The sequence below is a fragment of the Emys orbicularis genome, chromosome 13, assembly GCF_028017835.1.
Source record: "Emys orbicularis isolate rEmyOrb1 chromosome 13, rEmyOrb1.hap1, whole genome shotgun sequence".
NCBI lineage: Eukaryota > Metazoa > Chordata > Testudines > Emydidae > Emys > Emys orbicularis.
Genome location: NC_088695.1, coordinates 24,216,954 through 24,234,694, shown reverse-complemented (window position 1 = coordinate 24,234,694; position 17,741 = coordinate 24,216,954). Strand labels below are relative to the sequence as shown.

Below are 17,741 nucleotides of genomic sequence, written 5' to 3'. Positions count from 1 at the left end.
CACCAGCTTCCTGCTTCTGATAAAGAATAGCAACGCTTGAAGTTTGATTTTATATCTTTGGTATTTGCTCCTCAAATTCCATCTGAACCTCCTAATTTCCTTCCTACCAGTGCCTCACTTAGGGCTGCATTTCCATCGTCAGAAGGACTCTCTTCAAGTCAAACGCCCTCTTTCAACCACAGCTGGGTCATAACTTGCTTTCCTAGTCCCTTTTCAACTTGGGGCGTGGAGGTACATGCCTGCTGGGACTCTCTTGAGTAGCCTCTGGGCCACAAGGATTTTTATAGAATCATAGAATATCAGGGTTGGAAGGGACCTCAGGAGGTCATCTAGTCCAACCCCCTGCTCAAAGCAGGACCAACCCCAACGAAATCATCCCAGCCAGGGCTTTGTCAAGCCGGGCCTTAAAAACCTCCAAGGAAGGAGATTCCACCACCTCCCTAGGTAATGCATTCCAGTGCTTCACCACCCTCCTCGTGAAATAGTATTTCCTAATATCCAACCTAGACTTCCCCCACTGCAACTTGAGACCATTGCTCCTTGTTCTGTCATCTGCCACCACTGAGAACAGCCGAGCTCCATCCTCTTTGGAACCCCCCTTCAGGTAGTTGAAAGCAGCTATCAAATCCCCCCTCATTCTTCTCTTCTGGAGACTAAACAATCCCAGTTCCCTCAGCCTCTCCTCATAAGTCATGTGCTCCAGCCCCCTAATCATTTTTGTTGCCCTCCACTGGACTCTTTCCAATTTTTCCACATCCTTCTTGTAGTGTGGGGCCCAAAACTGGACACAGTACTCCAGATGAGGCCTCACCAATGTCAAATAAAGGGGAACGATCACGTTCCTCGATCTGCTGGCAATGCCCCTACTTATACAGCCCAAAATGCCGTTAGTCTTTTTGGCAACAAGAGCACACTGTTGACTCATATCCAGCTTCTCGTCCACTGTGACCCCTAGGTCCTTTTCTGCAGAACCATTCGGTCCCTAGTCTGTAGCTGTGCATAGGATTCTTCCGTCCTAAGTGCAGGACTCTGCACTTGTCCTTGTTGAACCTCATCAGGTTTTTTTTGGCCCAATCCTCTAATTTGTCTAGGTCTCTCTGTATCCGATCCCTACCCTCCAGTGTATCTACCACGCCTCCCAGTTTAGTGTCATCTGCAAACTTGCTGAGAGTGCAGTCCACACCATCCTCCAGATCATTAATAAAGATATTAAACAAAACTGGCCCCAGGACCGACCCTTGGGGCACTCCGCTTGATACCGGCTGCCAACTAGACATGGAGCCATTGATCACTACCCGTTGAGCCCGACGATCTAGCCAGCTTTCTATCCACCTTACAGTCCATTCATCCAGCCCATACTTCTTTAACTTGGCGGCAAGAATACTGTGGGAGACCGTATCAAAAGCTTTGCTAAAGTCAAGGAATAACACACCCACTGCTTTCCCCTCATCCACAGAGCCAGTTATCTCATCATAGAAGGCAATTAGGTTAGTCAGGCACGACTTCCCCTTGGTGAATCCATGCTGACTGTTTCTGATCACTTTCCTCTCCTCTAAGTGTTTCATAATTGATTCCTTGAGGACCTGCTCCATGATTTTTCCAGGTGCTTTTCCATATTCTTTTGATGTGAAGGCCTTAGTGACCAGCATCCCCACTGGTTAAACAACCCTGCCTCCTCTCCACTATAGGCTCACTACATTAGTGCTTTATTCCTATGCCTTCCCAAAGGTTTTGAAATTTCTTCCGCATCTAATATTTAAATTCACCGTTTAGTTTCTGAGGGTTTTTTAGCTGAAAGTCTCTGTGGGGTACAGCACGCCTACGGGACAGCTGTGCGCGTGTGGGATACAGCACGCCTACGGGACAGCTGTGCGCGTGTGGGGTACAGCACGCCTATGGGACAGCTGTGCGTGTGTGGGGTATAGCACGCCTATGGGACAGCTGTGCGCTTGTGAGGTATAACACGCCTACGGGACTGCTGTGCGCGTGTGGGGTACAGCATGCCTATGGGACAGCTGTGCGCTTGTGAGGTATAACACGCCTACGGGACATCTGTGCACTTGCAGGGTACAGCACGCCTACGGGACTGCTGTGCGCGTGTGGGGTACAGCACGCCTACGGGACAGCTGTGCACTTGTGAGGTATAACACGCCTACGGGACATCTGTGCACTTGTGGGTTATAACACGCCTACGGGACTGCTGTGCGCTTGTGGGGTATAACACGCCTACGGGACAGCTGTGCGCGTGTGGGGTATAGCACGCCTACGGAACAGCTGTGCGCGATGGCACCTGGGAGCGTGAAAGGGAGTCAGATGCTCACCTTCCACTGGACATCAGCGAGTGGGAGTGGGTAGCTTGATTCCCTGAGGCAGATTTGAAAATCCCAGCATAACCCTGAACTTCCCATTCATTAATGGCGGTGGGCAGGTGGGTATGTGATGGCAAATGTCCATAGTGGGCCCTGGTTCAGCTAAGACGCCTAAGGAAGTGGCTAGTTCTCAGCAGGTCTCCACTGAAGTCGGTGGGACTACTTGCAGGCTTACAGTTAGGCATGTACTTAAAGGCCTCACTGAGCCAGAGCCAAGAGGGATGTCGTGGAATCTGCAGGTGCTTGGTTTGTACTGTTTCCTTTCCAAAGTTCCACCTGAAGCGACTGCACGGCTTAACGGGAAATCTTTGTACTGCACCTAGGGAACCCTGGAGGATCAAATCATCCAGGCCAACCCGCTCCTGGAGGCCTTTGGCAATGCCAAGACAGTGAGGAATGACAACTCCTCGCGCTTTGTGAGTTCATTTCAATTGTTGGAGTGTAGGCAAAGAACATATCCCACATGAAATACACTGACCGCTGTAGCTGCTCAGTGCACAGCATGAGTGTTGATTTGGGTTTGTATAATTCAACAGGGCAAATTCATCCGGATCCACTTTGGGACCACAGGGAAGCTGGCTTCAGCAGATATTGAAACTTGTGAGTGGCAGTAAGCTCTTATCGGCAGTATTTGAACAGTATTGGTAATGAATTTGCCTGGGACAATAACTGTCTGACTCTTTGCCCCGTTAGATCTCCTGGAGAAATCCCGGGTAACATTTCAGTTGGCTAGTGAAAGGAGCTATCATATTTTTTACCAGATAATGTCCAATAAGAAGCCCGAGCTCATTGGTAAGTGCTGGCCATGCTGTGTTTAGTTCGATGGCATTCAAACCATGTAGCCATTCTCCTGGGCCTGTGACTCTGAAGCTAATGACACGTTGTTTGTTTGCAGATCTGCTTCTCATTTCCACCAACCCCTACGACTTCCCCTTTGTGAGCCAGGGCGAACTCACTGTCGCCAGCATCGATGACAGTGAGGAGCTGATGGCTACAGATGTGAGTATCATAGCGGGGTAGGGAGCATCTCTTCTCTCTGTGGCTGTACAGCACCTGGCACATTGGGGTCCTGTCCATGGCAGAGGCTCCTAGGTGCTTGGTAATACAAATCATTAATACTATGTATAGCAGGGGAATTAGGCATATTTGGACGGTCTGGCCGAAATGCTGGCCATTGACCCCACCTTTCTGCCCCCATCAATCCTGCTCCTTGTACTACAAACCACTCATGCTCTTCACAGGTGCTGAGTGCACATGCCTCCCCAGCCATATAACTGGGACAGAAGGCACTCAGCACCTCCCAGACCTAGGCCCTTTGGGGCATGATCCTATATATGCTTATACACAAGAGGAGTTCCACTGACTTCTCTAAATGCATAGATCTATAGATGTTAAGGCCAGAAGGACCCATTGTGCTCACCAGTCTGCCCGCTCCAGACGTAACCATGGTGCCTGCCTCCAGCCCAATAACAGGGGAGGACACTAACACAAATGCAGCCCCCCTTTCCTCCTGGTGCCCCATATGGATACTCTGTCCCTGGGTCTGAGCACCTCTTTGGCTCATGCACAGACAGGAAGCAACAGGGTCTAGCAAACCCTTTGGCATTGCGTGGGGTCAGCGCTATCCCTCGCAGAAATCCAATGAGCACCACAAAGTCACACGAGGGATGGATTTGGCCCAATAGCACTGTAATCTTTGCTTCTGCCCCTTTGCAATCCAATCTCATACTGTGTGTGGCTTCGTTACTGCATTTGTGCTGTGGGAAGATGGTTTCAAAGGCATTTTTCCTAATAACTCCTAAACCCTTCTCCTGATTCATGTGCTGGACAACCAGAGTTTTGTCCCCTTTATGCTGCACTGATGTGTCATAGATCTGCTGCCCAACCAGCTCAGATGACAAAATCCTTCTCAGCCTGGACACATTGTTACTCATTAGTTGTTTGGCCACCAGTTTTATCCAAAAACTTATCTTGCTCACCAAACTTTTGTCCAAGGCCCAGCACCTCTAAATATGACACATGGGCCCAAGCGGCAAAGCTCAGATCAGGATCCACATGTCTCCTAACTTCCAGGCAGATCTGATATGGGCTTGAAGCCACATCTCCTATCGAAGTGCCTCAGTCACCAGGCTATAGAATCATGCTCACACACGTGTAGAGCAAGGACTATTTCTGTACTTATACAAAGGGGAACACCTGCAGCAGGTGAGACTGAGAGCAGCATAACCTACAGTCTGCTGGGTAGGTGCTCCCAGCGGGGAAAGCTGAGCTCAAGTTGCTGCTTTAGAGTTAGGATTTGAACGCTGGTATTCCACATCCTAAGCAAATGCCTTACCCACAGGGCTAAAGACACCCCTCACCTAGCATGTGCACAAGCCCTTGGTTTGCATCACAGCTCAGGACAGCCCCTGAGTCGAGGGAGGAGTTTGACTAACAGACATTTTATACGGTGAATGAGAATGATGGATTGGAGAAGTGAGAGCTGGCCCAAAGCTGCAGGGGCTGCGAGGTCCTGGGAAATGGTGCCACTCAGCCCTCCCATTCCCTGCCTCCCACACACCCGCTTTCCAGTCACACACAGGAACCTCATCATCACTTGGAAGAGAGGCTTTTTGTAACCTGAACGGGGTGGAGCTGCTTGGTCTGAAAGGCAGTAACAGCACTAGCAGAATGCAGCTGCAGATCCATCCCCTTCCTGCTCTGCCAGTCATTGTGATTTGTATTACCAAAGCATCTCAGAGCCCTGGCCCAGCCAGGACCTCACTGGACTAGGTGCTGTCCAAACACGGAACACACGTTCCCTGCCCCAATGGGCAGTTCGCATCTGCTCCATCCACAGTGCAGCCTGCAGTACTGCTGCACCTGGCAGGGACACGGGAAGGGGAGGGGTGTGATGCTGGGTCTCTGATTCATGAGATGGTCTGGTGGGGAAGTGCTGCCAGTGTCCCATACATTGCTGCCTTACTGCTTAAGATGCTATTTCAGCTGCAGTAGAACCTCAGAGTTACGAACACCTCCGGAACTCTGAAATGTTCGTAACTCTGAACAAAACATTATGGTGGCTCTTTCAAAAGTTTACAACTGAGCATTGACTTAATACAGCTTTGAAACTTTACTATGCAGAAGAAAAATGCTACTTCCCCACCCCCTTTTTTAAAATAGTTTACGTTTAACACAGTACTGTTCTGTATTTGCTTTTTGTGTGTGTGTCTCCGCTGCTGCCTGATTGTGTACTTCCCATTCCAAATGAGGTGTGCAGTTGACTGGCCAGTTCGTAACTCTGGTGTTCATAGGATGACCAGACAGCAAATGTGAAAAACTGGGACAGGGGGTGGGGGGTAATAGGAGCCTATATAAGAAAAAGACCCAAAAATCGGGACTGTCCCTATAAAATCGGGACATCTGGTCACCCTAGGTGTTCATAACTCTGAAGTTTTGCTGTATTACCAGGGGAAACCTGGCTGTGAAGAACCCAGGACATGGTCTTTTTCGCCCCCCAGTGGCTCCTAATGATCATTGCAGACAGAAAATTATATCCATAAAGCAAATCTCACCTAGTTACTGCTAATTGACAATAGTCCCTGCTGTTTCCTGCCAGGGCAGAAATGTAAGGAGCTTAGGCTGTTTTCACCTGACCACAAGGAGAATTGGAATTAAAACAAAAGATATTTTTAGAATTGCCGCACTCCCTCCCTCCCAGCTCCTGAAAAGCACCAGGACAGGCATCGGCCAAGCAAGATGCCGGGGGTGGTTGTGTGCAGGGAACCCAACCTAGGGCAAGGCCCATTTTCCTGTCAAAGCCCTGCCCCAAGGGGTTTACAGTTCAGCTGTCTATTTGAACCCTTGTGCTGTTTGACTGTCCTGGTTCCTCTACGCAGAGTGCCATTGAAATCCTGGGCTTCAACCCTGAGGAGAAGGTGGGAATCTACAAGATGACAGGGGCAGTCATGCACTATGGGAACTTAAAGTTCAAGCAGAAGCAACGAGAGGAGCAGGCAGAGCCAGATGGCACCGAAGGTAAAGCTGTCAGGAAGTGCGACCCCTGGGTTGACATGCTCTGGGGGAATGTTCACAGCAATATTACCCACCTGGTACAGCTATCAGCAGGGGCCATGGGGAATGCCTTTCCTTTCACCTAGCCGTGGCCTCTCCAGGATGTGGCTGATGCATGGGAGAGAAGCATATTGCTGCTGTCCCTGCTTCCTGTTCTATGGACAGAGGGTGAAAGTCAGGTCCTAGGGCTGTCAATAAGTCAGGTCCCAGGGCTGTCAATGGGGTCAGGACTTGTTATGGACACCTTGTACATGGTAGATTGCAGGCCTGCTACTAGCAGGTCAGGCTCTTGTCCAAGATATGGACTGGCTACATGGCTTCCTTCCCAGAGAGATTATACCAGAGGTATGGTCACTATAAGACATTTTAATGCACTGCCTTGAATGGCTGTTGTGAGACATTAGAACAACAAGGTTGGTTAGGTAATATCATTTTAATGGACCAACTTCTGTTGGTGAAAGAAACAAGCTTTCGCGCTTACGCGGTCCTGACGCAGAGCTCTGTGGTAGCTTGAAAGCTTGTCTCTTTCACCAGCAGAAGTTGGTCCAATAAAAGGTAGGACCTCACACACTTTGTTTCTCTAATGTCCTGGGCCCAACATGGCTACAACAACACAGCAACCAATTAAATTAAGTACTGTATGTTATACAGGCTCCACCCAGTGGCTGAACATTATAATACAGCTTAACATTCTGTTACAGCTCCCTCTAAATTTTTACCATTCCTATCATTTACAAAATTTACACTGTCACATTGTCTTTAAAGTTCAGCATGGATCAGTCTGTTAAGGGTCTCTGAATTGTACTTGTTTTCCAAACACATAACAACTTTGTCATCTGGCTGTCCAGTAGCTGCAACAACTGTCTCTGGTTGATTTGGAATCTGTCTTCTTCTTCTGCACGTGCCATCTGTAGAGTTTGCTTTGATTGTTCTTTCTGAGGAACAAACTGTAGATGTCGATGGTTTCTGTCGAACTCTCCACAGTTGATCTCGATCACATATGGTCTGGGCACTTCAATTATTTTCCTTTACAAAAGCTGGAGTTGTCCATCCCCTTTCTCCATCCAGCGTATCTACCTCTCCTCCCAGGTTAGTGTCATCCACGAACTTGCTGAGGATGCAATTCATCCCATCATCCAGATCATTAATGAAGATGTTGAACAAAACCAGCCCCAGGACCAACCCCTGGGGCACTCTGCTTGATACCAGTTGCCAGCTAGACATTGAGCCATTGATCACTATCTGTTGAGCCTGACGATCTAGCCAGCTTTCTATCCACCTTATGGTCCATTCATCCAATCCATACTTCTTTAAATTGCTGGCAAGAATATTGTGGGAGACTGTATCAAAAGCTTTGCTAAAGTCAAGGTATATCAAGTCCACCACTTTCCCCATATCCACAGGGCCAGTTATCTCATCATAGAAGGCAATCAGGTTGGTCAGGCATGACTTGCCCTTGGTGAATCCATGCTGACTGTTCCTGATCACCTTCCTCTCCTCCAAGTGCTTCAAAATGGATTCCTTGAGGACCTGCTCTATGATTTTTCCATGGACTGAGGTGAGGCTGTGTGTGTGTAGTTCCCCAGATTCTCCTTCTTCCCTTTTTTAAAGCTGGGCACTGTGTTTGCCTTTTTCCAATCATCCAGGACCTCTCCCAACATGTCATCATATCAGCCAACTCCCTCAGCACCCTCAGATGCAGTGCATCCGGCCCCATGGACTTGTGCATGTCCAGCTTTTCTAAACAGTTCTTAACCTGTCCTTTCACCACTGAGGGCTGCTCACCTTCTCCCCATACTGTGCTGCTCAGTGAAGCAGTCTGGGAGCTGACCTTGTCTGTGAAGACTGAGGCCAAAAAAAGCATTGAGTACTTCAGCTTTTTCCACATCATCTGTCACTAGGTTGCCTCCCCCATTCAGTAAGGGTTCCTTGACCTTCTTCTTGTTGCTAACATACCTGTAGAAATCCTTCTTGTTACCCTCCACATCCCCTTGCTAGCTGCAACTCCAATTGTGCTTTGGCCTTCCTGATTACACCTCTGCATGCTCGAGCAATATTTTTATTCTCCTCCCTAATCATCTGTCCAAGTTTCCACTTCTTGTAAGCTTCCTTTTTGTGTTTAAGCTCACCGAAGATTTCGCTGTTAAGCAAAGCTGGTCGCTTACCAATTTGCTATTCTTTCTGCACATCAGGATGGTTTGTTCCTGCGCCCTCAATAAGGCTTCTTAAAATACCATCCTTCTTGAAATGGACAGCTCTCCTGGACTTCTTTCCCCCTCATATTAGCTCCCAGGGGATCCTGCCCATCAGTTCCCTGTGGGAGTCAAAGTCTGCTTTTCTGAAGACCAGGGTCCGTATTCTGCTGCTCTCCTTTCTTCCTTTCATCAGGATCCTGAACTCAACCATCTCATGGTCACTGCTGCCCAGGTTGCCACCCACTTCTACTTCCCCTACCAATTCTTCCCTGTTTGTGAGCAGCAGGTCAAGAGGAGCACGGCCCCTAGTTGGTTCCTCCAGCACTTGTACAAGGAAGTTGTCCCCAATACTCTCCAAAAACTTCCTGCATTGTCTGTGCACTGCTGTATTGCTCTCCCAGCAGATGTCAGGGTGATTGAAGTCCCCCATGAGAACCAGGGCCTGTGATCTGGAAACTTCTGTTAGTTGTCCAAAGAAAGCCTTGTCTACCTCATCCTCCTGGTCTGGTGGTCTGTAGCAGACGCCCACCATGACATCACCCTTATTGTTCTTGCCCCTAAACTTAACCCAAAGACTCTCAACTTAACCCAAAGACTCTCAACAGGCTTTTCTCCAGTTTCATACTGGAGCTCTCAGCAATCATACTGCTCTCTTACATACAGTACAACTCCTCCACCTTTTCTCCCCCGCCTGTCCTTCCTGAACAGTTTATACCCATCCACGACAGTGCTCTAGTCATGTGAGTTACCCCACCAAGTCTCTGTTATTCCAATCACATCATAGTTCTTTAACTGTGCCAAGACTTCCAATTCTTCCTGCTTGTTTCCCAGGCTTCTTGCTTTCGTGTACAGGCACCTAAGATAACTAGCTGACTAGTGACTTCAGCAGTGTTAAGGTGGAAGCGGATCATGTGGCAGTCAGATGTGCCTGATTCTCCATACACAAGAATGTGAGTCGAGTTAAATTTTTGCACTAAAGTGAGTTGGATAGAGTTGGGGTGTGTACTGCTGGTGATGGAAGTGAAGGCCATATGGAGCACTGGAGAGTATGTTATCGCTAGGGTTATAGGCACCGTGAAGGTGGCAATGAATGCTGGAGATTTTTTTTTTCATTTCTGATCTGCATGCATTAAGGCTCTGAGTGCCCTCATGCAACCTGAACGGTCATTCAGTGTAGTTTATGCTTGTGTTAATAAAATAATACTAATATGAATATTAATAACTGATAATAAATATAGGGCATGAACTGCTTTCCACTGAAGTCAGTGACAAAACTCCTATTGAACTGTGCAGGAGCTGAGTTGGGCCCAAAGTGGGGAGTTGCTACCAGACTAGAGGACCTGAGAAATCTTTTCTAGACTTTGTCTAAAGCTGAGTTCCTTCCTTTTTGGTAGTGGCTGACAAAATCGGTTACCTGATGGGTCTGAACTCTGCTGACTTACTGAAGGCCTTGTGCTATCCAAGGGTGAAAGTTGGGAATGAATATGTAACCAAAGGACAAAATGTCCAGCAGGTACTGCGCCACTAGCTTTTGCTTTCCATTTTATTCAGACAGTTGTTTCAACTTTAGAGGCTAGCTGATCTCTAATTCTTGCTATGGTGGTGTCTCTGGCAGGTGCACAATTCAGTGGGGGCTCTAGCTAAGTCGGTCTATGAGAAGATGTTCCTATGGATGGTCACACGCATCAACCAGCAGCTGGATACCAAACAGCCCAGGCAGCATTTTATTGGTGTCCTGGACATTGCTGGCTTTGAGATCTTTGATGTGAGTTATAGCAATGTTTGCTTATTAATGAAATGTCCTACTTGTCCAAATTAATCAGCACTGCTTTGTGTTTTGAATGTTCAGTTTAACAGCCTGGAGCAGCTGTGCATCAACTTCACCAATGAGAAACTGCAACAGTTTTTCAACCATCACATGTTTGTGCTGGAGCAGGAGGAGTACAAGAAGGAAGGAATCGAATGGGAGTTCATTGACTTTGGGATGGACTTGGCTGCCTGCATTGAGCTCATTGAGAAGGTAAAGTGAAGTGTCTCTGGATAAAGGAAAAACAAATTTTCTTCTAGTCATTTTGGGTCAGGCTGGACACTGTGTAGAGGGAGACTGGTTTAAAATCAAAGCTTTTTAATATCACCCCATCCCGAAACAAGGGGATGATTTCAGGAGAAGTTGGCTTTAAAAATCCCACTAGGTATCTCTCTGCACCTTTAGGTGCCTAAATTCATTTGAAAAATTGTTCCTTCAGAGTCTGCAGTGCATTGACTTTCAGTAAGACTGAAGCTTATATGCATCTAATAGGTCACTTTTGAGAATGGTGCTCTGGAAAATTTACCTGCAGTCTGAATTTGCCTTTTGTTGTTGTTTTTGTTTCTACTTGTTTTTTTACTCCATGCATTTTAAAATTTAGAAATAAAACTTTGGGGAGAAAATAAGACAATGACCAGGATTTATTTTCCTTTTAAAAAGGGGCTGTGAAGGAAAGGTGAAAAAATTGGTTCATTAGATTCCAAGGTCAGAAGGGACCATTATGATCATCTAATCTGAACGCCCCTTCTCTGAGAACTTCCCCAAAATAATTCCTAGAGTAGATCTTTCAGGAAAACGTCAAATCTTGACTTTAAAATTGTCAGTGATGGGGAATCCATTACAATCCTTGGTAAATTGTTCCAATGGTTGATTACTCTCACCATTAAAAATGTGCACCTAATTCCCAGTCTGAATTTGTTTAGCTTCAGCTTCCAGTCATTGGATCGTGTTAGACCTTTCTTTGATTCTCTGCTAGACTGAAGAGCCGATTAATAAATATTTGTTCCCCATGTAGATATTTATAGACTGTAATCAAGTCACCTCTTCATCTTCTCTTCATTAAGCTGGTGTATCTCTTACCTATATGTCTGATGCTCAGGCAGGGCTGCCCAGAGGTTTTTAAGGGCCCAGAGCAAAATCTTAATCTTAAAGGGCCCCGCATCCTTCAAAAAAATTACCACTAAGACCAGGCCCTGGGAGGGGAAGGCTCCTGCACTACACCACCCCAGCAGCAGCGGCTCAGCTCCTGTCCTGCGGGGCTGGGCCCAGCTCCCCACTTCAGGCGTTGCGACCTGGCATGCGTGGTCACAGCGCCACTTGGGTTTGGCCTGGCAGCCCTTTCATCATGACAGAGGGTGCTGGGTCAAATGTCAGTATGTGATGTTGTGTCCTGGTGCGCGATGTCACACCATGGCTCTGTTTGGGGGTCCTCTCAAACAGATGGTCCTGGGCAAACTGCCACTCCCTTTGGGCAACCCTGTGCTCAGGTACTATTGTTATGGGCATGTTTGAAACGTAGATGTTTCCCATACACTCAAATGTCATTAACTTATAGTTAAGGTTGCTCCAGTCTATTTCTCACAACAACAAAGAATTCATAAACGACGGCAACATTCATCCCAATGTCCCACATTCACCTCGAATATCTGAGTTTCATACCCAGAAACCGACATGTGCCAACATTATTCACACCCACTGTCCAACTTCACACCAAGCATCCAAAATGTACATTCACACGGCCACCCAGCATTCATACTCAACATCCAACACTAACAGTTAACCATACTGCCCAACGTCCAACAGTCACAGAATGACGGTTTAAGGACCACCAGATCACCTCATTTGTGATATGCAGGAGGTCAGGCCACCAGAACCACCCTCACACTAAACCCAACAACCAAAATTAGAACGAGGTATTACATTCATGCCCAGCACTCCCACACAATCACCCACATTTATGCCCTGCACTCAGCCACCATCCAGTATTCTCACCCATTAATCGCACCCAACAGCCACTGATCACATTCAACACCCAGTGGCTGCCCGATGTCTGGGTGGTCCTGACACTGACTCTTTCAGGCCCTTTCCACCATAGAGTAGGACTTCATTTGCAGCGGCATGTGGCGCACAGACGCTGCACACCCAGCTAGCAGGGGTATCAATAGCAGTGTAGATGGTGAGGTCTGGCTTAGGAGGCAGAGTAAAGACATGCCTGAATCCTGTGGGTATGTCCCTACACAGCTCTTTACTCGCCCAAGCTAGGCCTCCTCTGTCTACGTTTTAGCAGTGTAGTGTCCTGCTGCCTTCTCCCTGCTGCATGTAGCTACACGTGCAGCCTGCCTTTCACTATGATGTGTAATTACATGTACCCTACACGCTGCTGCCAGTGTAGACAAGTCCTTAGACGAGATCTGAGGCCATTTTACTAAATTTAAAACAATTTAGTCTGGATTACGAGCAAAATTCACAGAGATTTATTTCTATAATACACTCTGGGACAGATCCTCAGCAGGTGTCAATCACCATCTCCAGCATAGTCAGTGGCTCTATGGTGGTTTATGCCATCTCTCCCTAGAACAGCTTGGATGAAAGCTCCATCCAAAGTGGTTGAACCCCCATCATTATCTCCCCAAGCAACGCTGGCGGCATCACTCTGCTGCTCCCCTATATATCTGAATGTCTCAAAATATTCCCATTTGGGCTGAAATGTCATGTGCTTGGTTGGAGGGAACTTGAGCAAAATCAGTTTAGAAGCTCTGATAAAATAGTTTCCACATTAAAAAAATACTTTTAAATACTAGAACAATTCCAAAACCATCTGAAAACATCATACTTAGTATGTGGCTGTTCAGCAATGTGGAATCATTGAAACGTTCACCCCCAGCACTCACTGGAGTGAATCTGACCCAGCACGTTTGGTGTTTATCATTAAAGTCTTCAAAATTGTTGTTTCTAAGTAATTAACATTAACAAAGGAGATACAGAAGTTACCACACTAACATTAGTGAAGCAAAAGACACCCTACATTTATAATGGCAACCACTATATAGTAAAACTGCAACCTCATCCTTGCAATGCATATACTGAAACCTTCCAGACAGATTCCTCTCTGGCTTTCACTTTTATTTCCATTTCTTGGAATGAGATGACAATAAAAGAAAAAGTCATGGGAGAGGAAAGTTAGTCATTAGCTATAGTGCACATCACTGACTTTATATGCAAAGATACAAAGATAGATATTGCTGTTCACTTCCCACAGTCACTATTAGTGGCATTGTTAAAGCCACTGAAACAATATCCTATTCTGATCCAGACCATGATAATCAGATGATCACATCCGGGAGGCCAGTTTGTGATCTCTCTCTCTCTCTCTGTTGCTGTGTCTTTCAGCCAATGGGTATTTTCTCCATCCTGGAAGAGGAGTGCATGTTCCCCAAGGCAACTGATGTGTCTTTCAAGAACAAGCTCTATGACCAGCATCTTGGCAAGTCCAACAACTTCCAGAAGCCCAAACCTGTCAAAGGAAAGGCTGAGGCCCACTTCGCCCTAGTGCACTATGCTGCCACTGTGGACTACAACATCTCAGGCTGGCTCGAGAAGAACAAAGATCCCCTTAATGAAACTGTCGTGGGACTGTACCAGAAATCATCACTGAAACTGCTGTCCTTCCTCTACTCTAACTATGCTGGTACAGAAACAGGTATGCCCTCTTCGTGGTAGTGCAGGCATGTGCTCAAAGGCCTGGTCTACACTACGACTTTAATTCGGATTTAGCTGCTTTAATTCGAATTAACGCTTGACCCGTCCACACAACGAAGCCATTTAATTCGAATTAAAGAGCCCTTTAATTCGATTTCTGTACTCCTCCTCGACGAGAGGAGTAGCGTCAAAATCGGTATTGTTAATCCGAATTAAGGTTAGTGTGGCCGCAATTCGAAGTTATTGGCAATTCAATGTTATTGGCTACCCACAATGCAACGCTCTGGAAATCGATGCTACTACGGTAGCTTGGACGCACACCACCGAATTAATGGTGCCTAGTGTGGCCGAATACATTCGAATTTATAAAATCGGTTTCCTAAATTCGAATTATATAAATTCGGATTAATCCTGTAGTGTAGACATACCCAAAGTGAGGAAGGCTTAGGAGCCATTGGCACAATTGGGAAAGACAGCCAGGTTCAAGTGCGGCAGACCTGGAGCAAACACAGCACAGGGAATCAGGAGACAGCGCTTTCCCAGGGGCCAGCCCAAGCTGTGGAATAAACTCCCCTGGGAACTAAGGACCATCCCAAACCTTCCCACCTTCCACTGTAAGGACACTTCTCTAACAGAAACATATGGCGACTGGTATAGATATATATTGTCTTAAAAATCCCGAACAAACACTCCCTTCCCCACTCCCTTCCCCTGAGGAGAGGATGAGAGAACAAGCATGTGACAGATGTGCTCAATGCACAACTGGAAAGCACTCACAGAGCATGGTGAGGAGTGTGGTGTAAGAACCTGTACAGAACTGAGCAATAATAATAATACCCAGCATTTGTACAGCGCTTTTTAATGGAGATCAGTCAGTCATTATCCCTGGTTTACAGATGGGGAAAGTAAGGCACAGAGCGATGAGGTGACTTGCCCACAGTCACCCAGAATAGAGGTGGACACTCACCCCATGGGATACCCTCAAAGGTTTCTGGTCCTGGAGAACCAGATGCCTCATGGCTGCCCTATGCAGCAGCCAAGCCTCTGACACAGCACAGAAAGATATGAGGGAATGACAGCCAGGGGCGGCTCTAGCTTTTTTGCCGCTCCAAGCACGGCAGGCAGGCTGCCTTCGGGAGGTCCCTGGTCCCGCAGATTCGGCGTCATGCCTGCGGCAGGTCCGCCGGTCCCACAGCTTCAGCATACCCGCCACAGAATCCGCGGGACCAGCGGACCTCCCGCAGGCATGCCGCTGAAGGCTGCCTGACTGCCGCCCTCGTAGGGACCGGCAGGGCGCCCCCCGCAGCTTGCCCGCCCCAGGCACGCGCTTGGAGTGCTGGTGCCTGGAGCCACCGCTGATGACAGCTGCAGCCCTTTGCCACTCCAGACACCCTCCTGTCAATAAACAGTCAGCCCCAGCAATACAGCTCCTGTCAGCTGCTAGATATATGTACCCTTCTGCCAGGGCTGCCGGCAGCAATAAGGTCTGGGTTTAATATCTCAGGGTCCCTTTAACATTATAAAACAAAAGCAGCTTGAGCCCCCACCCAGAAATCAGGGAAAACTAACCACCACCCCAGGTGCCTTGACGGGGCAATGCTAGCACTGAGTCTACTTATTACAAGAGAGAACTTTTATTAAGAGCAGAGGGAATACAGCCTTAATTTGGGGAAACACTGCAAGAATGATTACAAATTACGCAAATAAGTAAACACCTGCTCCACAGCCCTTTGGGCAGAAGTTGTTTGCCTCAGTTTCCCACCTTGCAGTGTGAAATTCCAATGAATGAATGTCCCTATAACACCATTCCCTGTTCCGTCCACTGCACCCCACATGTTTTGTTGTCTGAGATCATTGAAGTCCTGAATCCAGGGATGCATTCAGATGAGTTCACCTCCCACCCCTGCAGGGACGGTTTGAATGAGGCCGCTGTAGCAGCTTGCCACTGCTGCCACCTCTGCCGCTGCTTGCTGCCGCCTCTACCTCCAGCTGTGGTGGCCTGTTCTGAGCTTCCACCATTTAGCCCAGAGATTACAGGCTTAGTGATTTCACCCCATAGTGGGGAATCTCACTATTGCTACAGCCTTTGAGTTGTCTTTCATGGCAACACTGGCCCCACACCAGATCTAAAGCTCAGCCCCTAGGCCTGCTCACCAGTGTTTTCAGCTCTAGTTATCACGGAGTAGAAACAAGAATCTCCATTGTGTCTTCATTTCACAAGACTTAAACATGTCCAATTTTTTAAACCTTTCCTCATAATTTTATCAGTTTTGTTGCTCTCCTCAGGACTCTCTACAATTGATCCACATCTTTACTAAAATGTGGCACCCGGAACTGGACACATTACTTCAGCTGGGGCCTCACCAGTGCCGAACAGAGCGAGACAATGACCTACATTACCTTTGTTAACATTCCCCCTCCCCCCAATGGTATTAGCCTTTTTAGCAACTGCATCACATTATTGTCTCATATTCAATTTGTGATCCACTGTAACCCAGAATCCTTTGCAACAATTCTACCATCAAGCCAGTTACTCCCCATTTTGTAGTTGTGCATTTGATTTTTCCTTCCCAAGTGAAGTACTATGCACTTGTCTTTACTGAATTTCATCTTGTTGATTTCAGACCAATTCTCCATTTTGTCAAGGTTGATTTGAATTCTGGAGGATAGGATTAAAGTGCTTGCATCCTCTCTCAGCTTGGTGTCACCCACAGATTAATAAGTATACTCCCCACTCCATTGTTCAAATTGTTTATGAAAATATTAAATAGTATTGGACCCAGGGCAGATCTTTGAGAGACCCCAGTGGAGATGTCCACCCAGTTTGACCATTGATAACTACTCTTTGAGTACTTTTTTTCAAAAAGTTATGCACACACCCTATAGTAATTTCATCTAGATCACGTTTCCATAGTTTGCTTATGAGAATGTCATGTGGGACTGTGTAAAAAGCCTTACTAAAATCACGATATATTATATCTATTGCTTCCCCTTCCCCCCATCCGCATGTCCAGAAACCTGTCAAAGAGGGCAATTAGGTAGGAGAGGCAATATAGGCATTAAACACTCAGCCTTCTCGGTGTTCTCCATTAGTAGTTCTCCTTTCCCACTAAGTAGAGGGCCTACACTTTCCTTTGTCTTTCTCTCTAAGTTATTTTGTGCCTTAGCCTTTCTGATTTTGTCTCTACACGCTTGTGCTATTCTTTTGTACTCCTCCTTAGCGTTCATCCATGTTTCCACTTTTTGTAGGGTTCCTTTTTGATTTTAAAGTGATCACAGAGCTCCTAATGGAGCCATATTCACCTCTTACTGTTCTTCCTGTCTTTCCTTCACATCAGGATAGTTTGATGTTGTGCCTTTAATATTGTCTCTTTGAGAAACTACCAGCTCTAGTGAACTTATTTTTCCCTTAGATTTTCTTCCCATGAGACCTTACCCACTAGTTCTCTGAGTCTGTTGAAGTCTGCTTTGCTGAAGTCCTTTGTCCTTATTCTGCTACTCTCACTCCCTTATTTCCTTAGAATCATGAAACCTATCATTTCATGATCACTTTCACCCAAATTCCCTTCCACCTTCAGATTTGCAACCCATTCCTTCCTGTTAATCTGAATCAAATCT

General features: G+C 46.9%; 1 protein-coding gene across 1 annotated transcript in view; it reads left to right on the top strand.

Moving 5' to 3' along the window:
• LOC135887592 (myosin-13) overlaps positions 1-17,741 on the top strand; it is a 61,110-nt gene that overhangs the window by 5,295 nt on the left and 38,074 nt on the right. The window contains exons 6-14 of the mRNA XM_065415312.1: positions 2,693-2,785; positions 2,906-2,969; positions 3,063-3,161; positions 3,265-3,368; positions 6,248-6,386; positions 10,012-10,130; positions 10,233-10,382; positions 10,467-10,637; positions 13,815-14,124. Coding sequence (XP_065271384.1) covers positions 2,693-2,785; positions 2,906-2,969; positions 3,063-3,161; positions 3,265-3,368; positions 6,248-6,386; positions 10,012-10,130; positions 10,233-10,382; positions 10,467-10,637; positions 13,815-14,124 — 1,249 coding nt within the window. The remainder of the gene's footprint in view (positions 1-2,692; positions 2,786-2,905; positions 2,970-3,062; positions 3,162-3,264; positions 3,369-6,247; positions 6,387-10,011; positions 10,131-10,232; positions 10,383-10,466; positions 10,638-13,814; positions 14,125-17,741) is intronic.